Source organism: Hemitrygon akajei, chromosome 6, assembly GCF_048418815.1.
Source record: "Hemitrygon akajei chromosome 6, sHemAka1.3, whole genome shotgun sequence".
In the NCBI taxonomy this organism is placed as follows: domain Eukaryota; kingdom Metazoa; phylum Chordata; class Chondrichthyes; order Myliobatiformes; family Dasyatidae; genus Hemitrygon; species Hemitrygon akajei.
In genome coordinates, this window is record NC_133129.1 from 99,868,041 (window position 1) to 99,882,648 (window position 14,608).

At 51.0% G+C, this 14,608-nt stretch overlaps 1 protein-coding gene across 1 annotated transcript in view; it reads right to left on the reverse strand.

Moving 5' to 3' along the window:
* The window catches only part of LOC140729824 (uncharacterized), a 168,385-nt gene that overhangs the window by 38,989 nt on the left and 114,788 nt on the right, over positions 1-14,608 (reverse strand). The window contains exon 30 of the mRNA XM_073050036.1: positions 9,548-9,666. Coding sequence (XP_072906137.1) covers positions 9,548-9,666 — 119 coding nt within the window. The remainder of the gene's footprint in view (positions 1-9,547; positions 9,667-14,608) is intronic.

Here is a 14,608-nt window from a genome sequence, read left to right on the forward strand (position 1 = left end):
TGAAAGTCAGAGCACAGTAGGGCAGTTGTTAGCACAATGTTTTACAGTACCAGTGAATTGGGTTCAATTCCCACTGCTGCCTGTAAGGAGTTTGTATTTTCTCCCTGTGACCATGTGGGTTTCCTCCAGACGCTGGGTTTCCTCCCACAGTCCAAAGACGTAGCAGTTGATGGGTTAATTGTTCCATGATTAGGCTGGGGCTAAACCAGGTGCTGCTGTGTGGAGCAGCTCGAAGGACCAGAAGGGCCTATTCCGGACTGTATCTCAATAAATAAATAAACAGACAAACAAAACAAGACTGAGAGAGTACCGGGTGGTCTAAGATCGAATTGGAGTAGGCATAATGAAAATGTAAGAAGCTTATTTTAAACAAAGTTCTCCAGTTACAGGTGCAGCTACTTATGTAATATTACTATGTCATGGTAACAACATACACCTAGCTAAAATTTTCTGAATATTAGATGTTAAGGAAGGGGAGGGAATTGACAGGATGGATGAAGGATAATATTGCAGAGCTGGGCACCAAGATTATCCTGGAATGATAAAGGACAATGTTGTAGCGGTGTGCTACACGCAGCGCTGAAATAACGACACACAGTCGGTGAGCTGCAGTTGCAAAAGAGGTTTATTCAAACTTCGCGGCCTCGCTTTAAAGCCTTCCTGTTCCCTCCCTCCCTCCCCAGGCAGGAATGCATATTTACAGTCCTGTCCCACGCGGGGGCTTTTCCCCTTACTGGTGAAACAGGCCTGGCGCCCTTTTTGGACAGGCCTCAATGCCGGCACGCGTCACTTTGAGAGCCGGTTCGAGTTCGCTGGGAAGTGGGTCGCCACATAACCCCCCCCCCCAGAACCGGCAATACACCCCCCAATGTCCGCAGTTTGGGTCGGACTCTGTTTGGGAGGTCTGCCTCTGCGCCGCGGTGCCTGAATCTCGACCGGCTGCACCAAGTCCACATGGGCCGGTTTGAGTCGGTCCACCGTGAAAACCTTCTCTTTCCCCCCAATGACCAGCACAAACGTGGACCCGTTGTTTCTGATCACCGTAAATGGCCCCTCGTAGGGCCGCTGTAGCGGTGCCCGATGTCCGCCCCGTCGTACAAAAACAAACTTTCAGTTCTGCAGGTCTTTGGGTACGCAGGTCGGGTTCTGCCCATGCTGCAAAGTGGGCATGGGGGCCAGGTTGCCGAGCCTCTCGCGTAGTCTGCCCAGGACGGCTGCGGGTTCTTCCTCTTGCCCCCTTGGGGCTGGTATGAACTCTCCTGGGACGACCAGGGGTGCGCCGTACACCAACTCAGCCGACGAGGCATGCAGATCGTCATTGGGCGCCGTGCGGATGCCGAGCAGGACCCAGGGAAGCTCGTCCACCCAGTTAGGCCCTGTGAGGTGGGCCATGAGAGCCGACTTCAGGTGATGGTGGAAACGCTCCACCAGTCCGTTTGACTGTGGGTGGTAGGCAGTGGTGTGGTGCAGCTGTGTCCCCAAAAGGCTGGCCATAGCTGACCACAGGCTGGAGGTGAACTGGGCGCCTCTGTCGGAGGTAATGTGGGCCGGTACACCAAAGCGAGATACCCAGGTGGCAATCAGTGCCCGGGCGCAAGATTCGGAGGTGGTGTTGGTGAGCGGGACCGCCTCTGGCCATCTTGTGAACCGGTCCACGATAGTCAGGAGGTGCCGCGCTCCTCGTGACACTGGCAGGGGGCCCACGATATCCACATGAATGTGGTCGAAACGCCGGTGGGTGGGGTGGAACTGCTGCGGCGGGGCTTTGGTGTGCCGCTGCACCTTGGCCGTCTGGCAGTGCATGCACGTTCTGGCCCATTCACTGACCTGCTTGCGGAGTCCGTGTCAAACGATCCTGTTGGCTACCATCCAGACGGTTGTCCTGATGGAGGGGTGCGCTAAGTTGTGAATGGAGTCGAAAACACGTCGTCGCCAGGGTACCGGGACGACTGGACGGAGTTGGCTGGTGGTGACGTCACAGAGTAGGGTCCTCTCACCTGGGCCTACGGGGAGGTCCTGGAGCTGCAAACCGGAGACTGCAGTTCTGTAACTAGGGATCTCCTCGTCTGCCTGCTGCGCCTCCGCCAGCGCTTCTACCCCCTGGGACAGGGCTTGGATGTTAGGGCGGGAGAGGGCATCCGCCACGACATTGTCCTTTCCCGAGACATGCCGGACATCCGTCGTGTATTCAGAGATGTAGGACAGATGTCGCTGCTGGCGGGACGACCAGGGGTCGGATGCTTTCGTGAACGCAAAGGTAAGAGGTTTGTGGTCCGTGAATGCGGTGAAAGGCCTACCTTCTAAGAAGTACCTGAAATGCCGGATTGCCAGGTATAGCGCCAACAGTTCCCGGTCGAAAGCACTGTATTTGAGTTTGGGTGGTCGCAGGTGTTTGCTGAAAAACACCAGGGGTTGCCAGTGACCCTCAATGAGTTGTACCAGCACCCCACCGACTGCTGTGTTAGATGCGTCCACTGTGAGGGCGGTAGGGACGTCCGTTCTGGGGTGCACTAGCATCGCGGCGTTTGCCAAGGCTTCTTTGGGTTTAATGAAAGCGGCTGCGGACTCCTCACCCCAGGTAATATCCTTGCCCTTACCCGACATCTGGGCGAACAGGGGGCGCATGATTCGGGCTGCTGAGGGGAGGAAGCAGTGGTAGAAATTCGCCATACCCACGAATTCCTGAAGGCCTTTGATTGTGTTGGGTCAGGGGAAATGGCGGACAGCGTCTACCTTAGCGGGCAGAGGGGTTGCCCCGTCTTTAGTAATCCAGTGGCCCAGGAAGTCGATGGTGTCGAGCCCGAACTGGCATTTGGCCGGGTTGATTGTCAGGCCGTATTCACTCAGTCGGGCGTTGAGTTGACAGAGGTGGGACAGATGCTCCTGATGACTGCTGCTGGCTATGAGGATGTCGTCCAAATAGATGAAAGCGAAGTCCAGGTCACATCCCACCAGCGTCCATTAACCGCTGAAACGTCTGTGCGGCATTCTTTAGGCCGAATGGCATGCGGAGGAACTTGAAAAGGCCGAAAGGGGTGATGAGTGCCGTTTTGGGGATGTCGTCCGGATGCATCAGGATTTGATGGTATCCCCGGACGAGGTCTACCTTGGAAAAGATCCATGTGCCATGCAGGTTTGCTGCAAAGTCCTGAATGTGCAGCACAGGGTAGCGGTCCGGTGTTGTAGCCTCGTTCAGCCTGCAGTAGTCACCGCATGGTCTCCAGCCCCCTGTGGCTTTGGGCACCATGTGCAGGGGGGAGGCCCATGGGCTGTCGGACCGCCGGATGATCCCCAATTCCTCCATCCTCTTGAACTCCTCCTTCGCCAGTCGGAGCTTGTCCAGGGGAAGCCTTCGAGCACAGGTGTGGAGGGGTGGTCCTTGTGTCGGGATGTGGTACTGTATGCCGTGTCGGGGCATGGCTGCCGTGAACTGCGGTGCCAGAACCGATGGGAAATCCGCCAGGACTCTGGTGAAGTCATTGTCGGACAGCGTGATGGAGTCTAGGTGTGGGGCTGGCAACTGGGCTTCATCCAGGGAGAACGTTTGAAAGGTCTTGGCGTGGACCAGTCTCTTCCTGGGCAGGTCGACCAGTAGGCTGTGAACTCACAAAAAATCCGCTCCCAGGAGCGGTTGGGCTACAGTGGCCAGTGTGAAGTCCCACGTGAACCGGCTGGAGCCAAACTGTAGCTGCACGGTACGGGTGCCGTAGGTCCTTACTGTGCTGCCATTCGCGGCCCTCAGGGTGGGACCTGGTTCTCTGTTGTGGGTGTCGTAACTCGTCGGAAGTAAGACGCTGATCTCGGCTCCGGTATCGACCAAAAAGCGGCGTCCCGACCTCTTGTCCCACACATACAGGAGGCTATCCCGATGGCCAGCCGCCGTAGCCATCAGCGACGGCTGGCCCTGGCGTTTCCCAGGAACTTGCAGCATGGGCTACAGCGGCGGGCTTCTGCGCCCCACTGCTGGTAGTAGAAGCACCATTGTTCATTGGTCTCCTCACCCTGCCTCTGGGGTTAGCAGGCTCTGTGGCCGGGCCTGGTCTGGTTTGCTGCTGGGAGCATGGCCTGGTGAACTGTGTGACGGACGCCCCACTCTCCTTCTTGGCTTTCCACAGCAAGTCCGCCCGGGCCGCCACCTTCCGGGGGTCGCTGAAATCCGCGTCGGACAGCAGCAGGCGTATGTCCTCGGGCAGCTGCTCCAGGAATGTCTGTTCAAACATGAGGCAGGGCTTGTGTCCTCCGGCCAGGGAGAGCATCTCGTTCATCAAAGCCGACGACGGCTTGTCTCCCAAACCATCCAGGTGCAGTAAGCGAGCAGCTCGCACATGCCGTGAGAGTCCGAAAGTCCTTATGAGCAAGGCTTTGAATTCTGTGTATTTGCCATCAGCTGGGGGCGACTGTATGAACTCCTCAACCTGGGCGGCTGTCTCCTGGTCGAGGGAGCTCACCATGTAGTAGTAATGTGTGGCATCCGAGATTATCTGCTGAATGTGGAATTGGGCTTCTGCTTGCTGGAACCATAGGTGAGGTCGCAGCGTCCAGAAGCTTGGCAGTTTTAACAGAACTGCATGAACAGATGCGGCGTCGTTCATCTCCGGTCCAAATATCATTTGGGCCGTCGGGGTCACCAATTGTAGCGGTGTGCTACACGCAGCACTGGAATAACGACACACAGTCAGTGAGCTGGGGTTGCAAAAGAGGTATATTCAAACTGGGCGGCCTCGCTTTAAAGCCTTCATGTTCCCGCCCTCCCCGGGCGGGAATGCTGCAGGGGACGCATATTCACAGTCCTGTCCCGCGCGCGGGCTTTTCCCCTTGCTGGTGAAGCAGAATTGGCGCCCTTTTTGGACAGGCCTCAATGCCGGCACGCGCCACTTTGTGAGCCGGTTCGAGTGCGCTGGGAAGTGGGTCGCCACAATGTATCCTTTATCATAGGAGGGATCTCATTGAAACCTACCGAATGTTGAAAGGACTAGACAAGGTGGATGCGGAGAGGATTTTTCCAGTGGTGCACGTATCCAGAACTAGAGGGCACAGCCTCAAAATTGAGGGGCAACCCTTTAGAACAGAGGTAAGGAGGAATTTTTTTAGCCAGAGGGTAGTGAATCTGTGGAATGCTCTGCCACAGACTCTGGTGGAGACCAAATCCGTGAGTATATTTAAGGCAGAGGTTGATCGTTTCCTGATCGGTCAGGGCATCGAAGGATATGGCGAGAAGGCAGGTGTATGGGGTTGAGTGAGATCCAGGGTCAGTTATGATGGATTGATGGAGCAGCCTCGATGGGCTGAATGGCCTAATTCTACTCCTATGTCTTATGGTCTCTTGATCTTATCTGTTTAGAATTGAGGAAAGATAGAGGTACAGTTACATCACCCAGACTATTCTATGTCTGACAGTTAGGGAAAGGCATTGAGCAAATTTGCAGGGAGATAAACCTGTAAACAGCATAGTGTAATAATAGTTCAGATCGTCAACTATCCATAAAGCAAACCCAGAATGCAGTAGCACAGGGAGTGAAGAGGACGATGAGTTTATAAAGAGTTTTCAACAGCAGTTTCTGCCCCAGTAGGCAAGACAACGTTGCTAGATTCATTCTGGGAAATTAGTCAGGTGAAGTAACCTCAGGAAAACATTTTATCTGATGTTTTTATCCCAGGACCTTAGGACGATAAGAAGTGAACTTTTAGAGATAGAGGGTGGCCAGGTGAAGATACACTGTATCTCTACCAAAGGGGTGTAAGATGCTCCTTCCCTCTGATAGCCTGTAGGTCGTCCTTGGGCTTAACCCCATGATCAGGGTCACGTGAAGCCAAGGGAGCAGCTGTTGCATATCACAAGTCCTGGTCATGTGATCGCCGACGCCAGGCAGACAATCTCTGAAGGGTGTTGATAATGGCTGGGGTCACCCATCTTGTAAAGACACTGCCCAGAAGAAGGCAATGGCAAACTACTTCTGTAGAAAAATTTGCCAAGAACAATCATGGTCATGAGACCATGATCACCCACGTCATACAACACGGCACATGATAATGATATAAAATTAGGAAGGGTGTAGATAACGTGCATGAGCATTGCCATTTCTCCAGGGTAGTGAACCAGAGGACATAGATTTAAGCTGAGAGGGGAAATATTTAAAGGGGACCTGGGGAAAACATCTATTTATTCCTGAATCCGAAGCTATGAACTTGCTCTGAGCTCGGAATGCTGCTCACAGATCCAGTGACAGCGCAGCATGCAGCGAAGCCAAGTCAAACCGTTAAAGAGGCATTAGAACCAGCAAGTTACAAACAACACACTTCAATAACACCACCTACCCCTGATGCATGTGGGAAGGCAACAGGTCCATCACTGACAATAAAGGAAAGATCTCCTGCCCTGCAAACAGTGATGCCACACGAGCAGAGGAGCTAAGCAATTTCTTTACTCAGTTCGACAGGGACAATAACGAACCAGTGATGAAGGCCTTGACACCCGAGGAGGATACAGTGCTGACAATGAGCACACGAGGTGAGATGTAATCTCTGCAGTATCAACACACAAAGAGCAGCTGAGCTGACCAGCTAGAGGTTTTTACTGAAATCAATAACCTCTCTTTCCCTAACTGTTTCCTAACAGGAACCATACTAATCCCGAAGCTGTCAGCAGTAACATGCCCCAACAAGTACAGACCGGTGGCACTCACCCTCATAGCAGCCAAATGCCTGGAGAGACTGGTTATGTCTCACATTAAGAATGCCACCCCACTACCCTAGACCAGCACCAGTTTGCCTATAGACAATAGGCAATAGACAATAGGTGCAGAAGTAGACCATTCGGCCCTTCGAGCCTGCACTGCCATTCTGAGATCATGGCTGATCATCTACTATCAATACCCGGGTCCTGCCTTGTCCCCATATCCCTTGATTCCCCTATCCATAAGATACCTATCTAGCTCCTTCTTGAAAGCATCCAGAGAATTGGCCTCCACTGCCTTCCGAGGCAGTGCATTCCAGACCCCCACAGCTCTCTGGGAGAAGAAGTTTTTCCTTAACTCTGTCCTAAATGATCAACCCCTTATTCTCAAACAATGCCCTCTGGTACTGGACTCTCCCAGCATCTGGAACATATTTCCTGCCTCTACCTTGTCCAATCACTTAATAATCTTATATGTTGCAATCACATCCCCTCTCAATCTCCTTAATTCCAGCATGTACAAACCCAGTCTCTTTAACCTCTCTGCGTAAGACAGTCCAGACATCCCAGGAATTAACCTCGTGAATCTACGCTGCACTTCCTCTATAGCCAGGATGTCCTTCCTTAACCCTGGAGACCAAAACTGTACACAATACTCCAGGTGTGGTCTCACCAGGGCCCTGTACAAATGCAAAAGGATTTCCTTGCTCTTGTACTCAATTCCCTTTGTAATAAAGGCCAACATTCCATTAGCCTTCTTCACTGCCTGCTGCACTTGCTCATTCACCTTCAGTGACTGATGAACAAGGACTCCTAGATCTCTTTGTATTTCTCCCTTACCGAACTCTACACCGTTCAGATAATAATCTGCCTTCCTTTTCTTACTCCCAAAGTGGATAACCTCACACTTATTCACATTAAACGTCATCTGCCAAGTATCTGCCCACTCACCCAGCCTATCCAAGTCACCCTGAATTCTCCTAACATCCTCATCACATGTCACACTGCCACCCAGCTTAGTATCATCAGCAAACTTGCTGATGTTATTCTCAATGCCTTCATCTAAATCGTTGATGTAAATCGTAAACAGCTGTGGTCCCAATACCGAGCCCTGTGGCACCCCACTAGTCACCACCTGCCATTCCGAGAAACACCCATTCACCGTTACCCTTTGCTTTCTATCTGTCAACCAGTTTTCTATCCATGTCAATATCTTCCCCCCAATGCCATGAACTCTGATTTTACCCACCAATCTCCTATGTGGGACCTTATCAAATGCCTTCTGAAAATCGAGGTACACTACATCCACTGGATCTCCCTTGTCTAACTTCCTGGTTACGTCCTCGAAAAACTCGAATAGATTAGTCAAGCATGATTTGCCCTTGGTAAATCCAAGCTGGCTTGGCCCAATCCTATCACTGCTATCTAGATATGCCACTATTTCATCTTTAATAATGGACTCTAGCATCTTCCCCACTACTGATGTTAGGCTGACAGGACGATAGTTCTCTGTTTTCTCCCTCCCTCCTTTCTTAAAAAGTGGGATAACATTAGCCATTCTCCAATCCTCAGGAAGTGATCTGAATCTAAGGAACATTGCCTATATGGCAAACAGATCAACCGAGGACACCATCTCCGTCCACATCATTCTGGAACACCAGGAGCATTAGGACATCTGTGCAGAATGCTTTTTATTGACTATGTTTCTGCCTTCAACACTGTACTGTCCAGACTAAGTGTCATTGATAGGAAAGGACGTTCCCAGGTTAAATTGGAATCAGAGTTTGGCAGATAAAAGTGCTGTTGAACAGTAGTGGGGGTGGGGGATGTGCTCCAGGTGAATATGATGTGAAGGGTCATTGAAAGTGAGTCCATAGGTTGTGGCAACATTTCAATGATGGGGCAAGTGAAGTTGAGTGATATTTTCCCCTTTGTTCAAGAGGCTGATGGTTGTGGGGTAGTGTCTGTTCCTGAACCTGGTTGTGTGAGTCCTGAGGCTCCTGTACCTTCCTGATGGTAAGTGTTAGCTCAGTGTCTGTTTCCATAGATGCTGCCTGTTCAGTTGAGTGTTATCAGTATTTCTGTTTTATTGGAACATATGAAAGATCCCAGGTTGAATACACCAGTGGAAAAAAGACTGATTATAGAAAGCTCAGAGATGAAATAACCGAGACAATGAAAATAAGGATGGTAGAAATCATTAAATGGAATCCAAAATAGGTATGTAAATGGGAAAGAAAAAGTTACAAGAGAACGACTGGGCCAATTGAAAACCAAAAGGAAATTTGCTAATAGAGGCAAAGGGCATGGCCAAGATACTCAGTAAGTATGTTAGTAAGTATTACTTGCCACCAAGAAAGATGATGGTGGCTGTAACTACAGCCCCAAAAGTTTTTATCAGGATTCTGGATGGGTAAAAGGTTTTAAAATGGAGGTACTGGGAAGACCAGGTGCATTTGATGTAGATACGTTACATATTGCAGATAAGATGCATCTAAGGTTACTGATGGAAGCTGCAAGGACATGAGTCGTAATTTTCCAAGTACCTATAGATTCCAACTGATGTCTTAATATCAGAAAATTGCATTGTTGCATCCTTGTTCAACAAAAGAGGGTGGGGATCAACTCTGTATTACAGACCAGTTAATTTAACTTGGCAATTGGGAGGATTCTATTAGGAATGATTAGACTGAATCACTTCGACAATTGGCACTGATTAAAGAAAGTCAATGTGGATATGACAGGAAAAATATCAATAATCAAATAACTTTAATACATGGTGGGAATGATTGTGAAAGCAAGGAAGTAATGTTAAGCTGATACATGTTACCATTGGGAGCACAGTAAATACAGGAGGGATGGCACTTGACTAACCTGATTTGCAAAGTCTTTCGAGAAGTTTTTGTATTCTGGTGAGTTCTCGTTCTCCAGCTCTGCTGAAAAATTCTGATTCGTTATCCTGAGTTCGACATCAATACTGGCTTCAACTTCATCTGTAAATCATCAGTTACAATTTATTCAATCACACATCAGCCAAAATTAAATAGGGGATAAATAGAATTCTTCTTTTGACACAGGAGCTTGTAATGAACTGGAAATTAAGGACCCCCATGCCTTCTTCTCATTGATGCCATGAGGAAGGAGGTACAGGAGCTTGAAGGCACACAGCTTCTTCCCCTCAGCCTTCCGATTTCTGAATGGACATTGATGCAGAACACTACCTCACTACTTTTTTGCACTAATTATTTAATTTAACTATTTTGTGTGTATGTATATATTCACTGTAATTTAAAGTTTTTAATATTTTGTATTGCAATGTACTGCTGCTGTATAACGACACATTTCATGACATACCGTTGATATTAAACCTGATTATGATTCTGAAATGACTGGCTGTAAGAGAGGTGCTGGCGGATCAATGATGTAACTAGACAGCACCCAAGACATCTCCTCTGGGCCTACGCTAACCTGTCAACCAGGTACTGCACACCCTGTCAATGGTGACGTGAATCCATCAAGCAGCAAATCGTGTACATTGGACCACATTCTGCCATCCTAGATTCTGGAGTGGGCTCCGGTGGGTTCAGTGGTTAACGGGTCTCAGTCAAGACATATGGAAGGTAGGTGAGATTCGGAGGGATGGTGACAGCTGGAGACAGTAAGTGACCTGATTGATGCGATGGGTGATCTTGAAGGGACCATTGAACTGAGGTGAGCTTGTGAAAGTCAGTGTGCAGGGCAGGGCAGTTCTTGGCCTGACAGCCAGACACAGTCCCCAAGCCAGAGCAGTCTGGCTGGGCACCGATCAGAGTTAGCTTGGTGGCAATAGGCATGGTTGGCAGCTAGGGCGGCTCTCATGTGTCCTCCTCCAGGTATTCACACACTGACAAACCAGTGCCCTGGTGGATGGGACCTCCACTGTCAGCACCTCCGTCGGGAACAACAGGGGCTGGTGGCCATGAAACTGCAGAGTGACATTCCGTGGCAGAATAAGAGTCTAAGTTGTGGGACAACTCAGCCTAGACCTAATGCTTCTTCCATGGGCAAAGTGTCACAGAAACCTCGCCACTTGCTGATTTGCTCTTTCTGACTGTCCGTTGGTCTGTGGATGATGGCCAGAGGACACACTCACTGAAATGTGGAGGATGAGCAGTGGCACGACAGAAGCAGGAGACGAATTACGTGCCCTGGTCTGATACAACGTCCTGAGGAAAGCCGTGGAGGTGAACAACATGTTGCAGAACCAAGTCCGTTCTCTCAGTGGTTGATTGAAGCTTGGGGAGAGCAATGAAGTGGGCCACCTTGGAAAACTGCTCCGCCACTCTTACAATCACCGTTACCCCATTGGGAAGTAGCAAACCCATGACGATCCATGGCCATGGATGTCGAGTGCCCGGTAGGGACCGCAGGAGTCCAGAGAGCCGCTGGTTGGAGGAGTTGGACTGGTGCACTGAGGGCAGGCAGCAGCAAACTAATCATGATGGGCCACCAGAGTTGGCATTGCAGAAAATCTGGAGTCCATCATGTGTGTTGATGGCTGGAGAGGGACGAGTAGTGGGCCCACTGGAGTGCACAGAGTACACAGCCACCAGCAGATACATTGTCAGGTGTGCTGGCTGGGTCAGGCTCATGCTGTAGGGACTGGCTCTCAAGATTCCAGATGATCAGTGTAAGGATCTGTAGGATGGGATGATGGGGTGAGAGGATCAGTCTCCATTTCAACTGGAAAATGGGTTGGGAGGAGGTGGTGAAGTTGAATTGTTTGAAGAAGAAGGTTCAGTTTGTGGATCTGCTGTATGGATATGAGGTTCTGGTGGTCAGTCCGGATCAGGAAGGGCTTGGTGAATAGCTGTTTGTCTCCTAGCTCATAACAGCGTGGTGTAGGGTTGAACCTGCAGAAGGTTATGTCTTCCCATCCAGTCGTCACTGGGAGAGAACGGTGCCCATGTCAAATAAATCCATCTCTAACACTAAACCTCCAGAGGGGTTTGGATGACAGAGAATAGGAGTGGTGGTGAAGTGTCTCAAGCTCCTCGAAAACTCCCTGATGGCGGTAGCAGACCAGGTGATTCATGAACACAAAGTATACTGCAGATGCTGTGGTTAAAGCAACACAGCAGGTCGGGCAGCATCCATGGAAATGAGCAGTCAACATTTCGGGCTGAGACCCTTCGTCAGAACTGGAGAGGGAGGGGGCAGGGGCCCTATAAAGAAGGTGCAGGGAAGGTGGGAAGGAGAAGGCTGGTAGGTGTCAGGTGAATAACCAGTAAGGGGAAAGATCAAGAGGTAGGGGAGGGGAAGCAGGGAGGGGATAGGCAGGAGAGGTGAAGAAGGAATGAAAGGGGAAAGCACTATGGGTAGTAGAAGAAGGCAGAATCATGAGAGAGGTGATAGGCAGCTGGAGGAGGAGGCAGAGTGAAAGTGGGATGGGGGAAGGGAGAGGGAGGGAATTACCGGAAGTTGGAGAATTTAATGTTCATGCCAAGGGGCTGGAGACTACCCAGACAGTATATGAGATGTTGCTCCTCCAACCTGAGTTTGGCCTCATTATGGCAGTAGAGGAGGCCATGGATAGATATATCCAAATGGCAATGTGGAGTTGAAGTGGGTGGTAACCGGGAGATCTTGTCTGTTGTGGCGGACGGAGCGGAGGTGCTCGACGAAGTGGTCCCCCAATCTGCATCAGGTCTCACCGATGTAGAGGAGCCTGCTCTGGGAGCACCGGATGCAATAGATTACCCCAACAGACTCCCAGGTGAAGTGTTGCCTCACCTGGAAGGACTGTTTGGGGCCCTGAATGGTGGTAAGAGAGGAGGTGTAGGGACAGGTGTAGCACTTCCGCTTGCAGGGATAAGTGCCAGGTGGGAGATCTGTGGGGAGGGACGTGTGGACCAGGCAGTTGCGGGGGGAACGATCCCTGCGAAAAGCAGAGAGGGGTAGAGAGGGAAAGATGTGCTTGGTGGGGTCCTGTTGAAGGTGGCGGAAGTTGTGGAGGATAATGTGCTGGATCCGGAGGCTGGTGGGGAGTTAGGTGAGGACAAGGGGAACACGGTCCCTGTTGTGGTGATGGGAGGATGGGGTGAGGGCCGAAGTGTGGGAAATGGAGGAGATGTGGGTGAGGGCATCATCGACGACGACAGAAGGGAAACCATTATCCTTAAAGAAAGAGGATATTTGGGATGTCCTGGAACGGAAAGCCTCATCCTGGGAGCAGATGTGACAGAGACGGAAGAACTGGGAATAGGGAATAGAATTTTTGCATGTGGCAGGGTGGGAAGAGGTATTGTTGTGGTAGTTATGGGAGTCAGTGGGTTTATAGAAGATGTCAGTGGACAGTCTGTCTCCAGAGATGGAGACCGAGAGATCGAGAAAGGGGAGAGAAGTGTCCGAGATGGACCAAGTGAATTTGAGGGCTGATTGGAAGTAAGAGTCAAAGTCGATGAAATTGACGAGCTCAGCATGGGTGCAGGAAGCAGCACCAATGTAGTTGTCGATGTAGTGAAGGAAAAGTTGGGGAGCAGTACCAGTGTAGATTTAGAGCATAGACTGTTCCACATAACCAACGAAGAGGCAGGCATAGCTGGTGCCCATGCGAGTGCCCATAGCTACACCTTTGGTCTGAAGGAAGTGGGACGAGCCAAAAGAGAAGTTATTAAGTGTGAGTACCAGTTCCGCCAACCGGAGGAGTGTGGTGGTGTTGGGGAACTGGTGAGGTCTATTGTCCAGAAAGTAGCGGGGGGCTTTGAGTCCTTCTTGATGGGGAATTGAACTGTATAAAGATTGGACATCCATGGTGAAAATGAAGCAGTCGGGACCGGGGAACTGGAAGTTATTGAAGAGGTGGAGGGCATGGGATGTATCCTGGATGTAGGTAGGGAGGCACTGAACTATGGGTGACAAAATGGAGTCCAGGTAGGCAGATACAAGTTCAGTAGGGCAGGAGCAGGCTGAAACTATGGGTCTACCAGGACAGTCTGGCTTGTGGATCTTGGGGAAGAGGTAACGAGTAGTGTGGGGTGTGGGAATTATGAGTTTTTTGGCTGAGGATGGAAGGTCTCCAGAGTTGATAAGGGCAGTGATGGTACGGGAGACAATGGTTTGATGTTTTTTGATTGGGTCCTGTTCCAGGGGTAAGTAAGAGGAGGTGTCAGAGAGCTGCCGTTTGGCCTCACTGAGGTAGAGGTCCATCTGCCAGACCGCTACGGCACCATCTTTGTCCGCGGGTTTGATGGTGAGGTTAGGATTAGTGCGGAGAGAGTGGAGGGCAGTGCGTTCAGAGGGAGTGAGGTTGGAACAGGAGAGAGGAGTGGTGAAGTTGAGACGGTGATGTATTGCGACAGTTGGAGATCTGTGCAGGTAGAAGGCCTGGAGGGGGTGTCCAGGAGGAGGGTTGAAGACGGGAGAAGGGGTCATCAATAGGGGGAGGGGAATCCTTGTTAAAGTAGTAGGCTCGGAGACGTAGGCGACGGAAGAAGAGTTCAGTGTCATGGCGGGCACGGAACTCACTGAGGTGTGGACGGAGGGGGGCAAAAGTGAGGCCCTTGCTGAGGACAGAATGCTCTGCCTCAGAGAGGGGAAGGTCAGAGGGGATGGTGAAGACGTGGCAAGGGTTGGGGCTGGGGTCAGAGGAGGGTGAAGAGTGGGAGGTCTCAGGAGGGAGAAGGTGTTGGGATGTTCAGGGAGAGCGGGCTGAGGGGAGGATGAGGGATCAGAGGAATGGAAGAGGGATGAGGGGTGGAGGGAAGGTTGGGAGTTGTGGGGAGGATAGGGGTAGTAGAGGAATAAGATGAGTGGTAGGAATCAGCGGCAGTCCCGGTCTGGAGAGGGTCAGGATCTCGGTCTGAGCTGGATCTGGAGCTGGGGGTGTTGGAGCCTGTGGCGTGCAGGGCGCCAGAGCTGAGGTCCGATTCAGAAGCGAGTGGGTGCGCCGGGGGC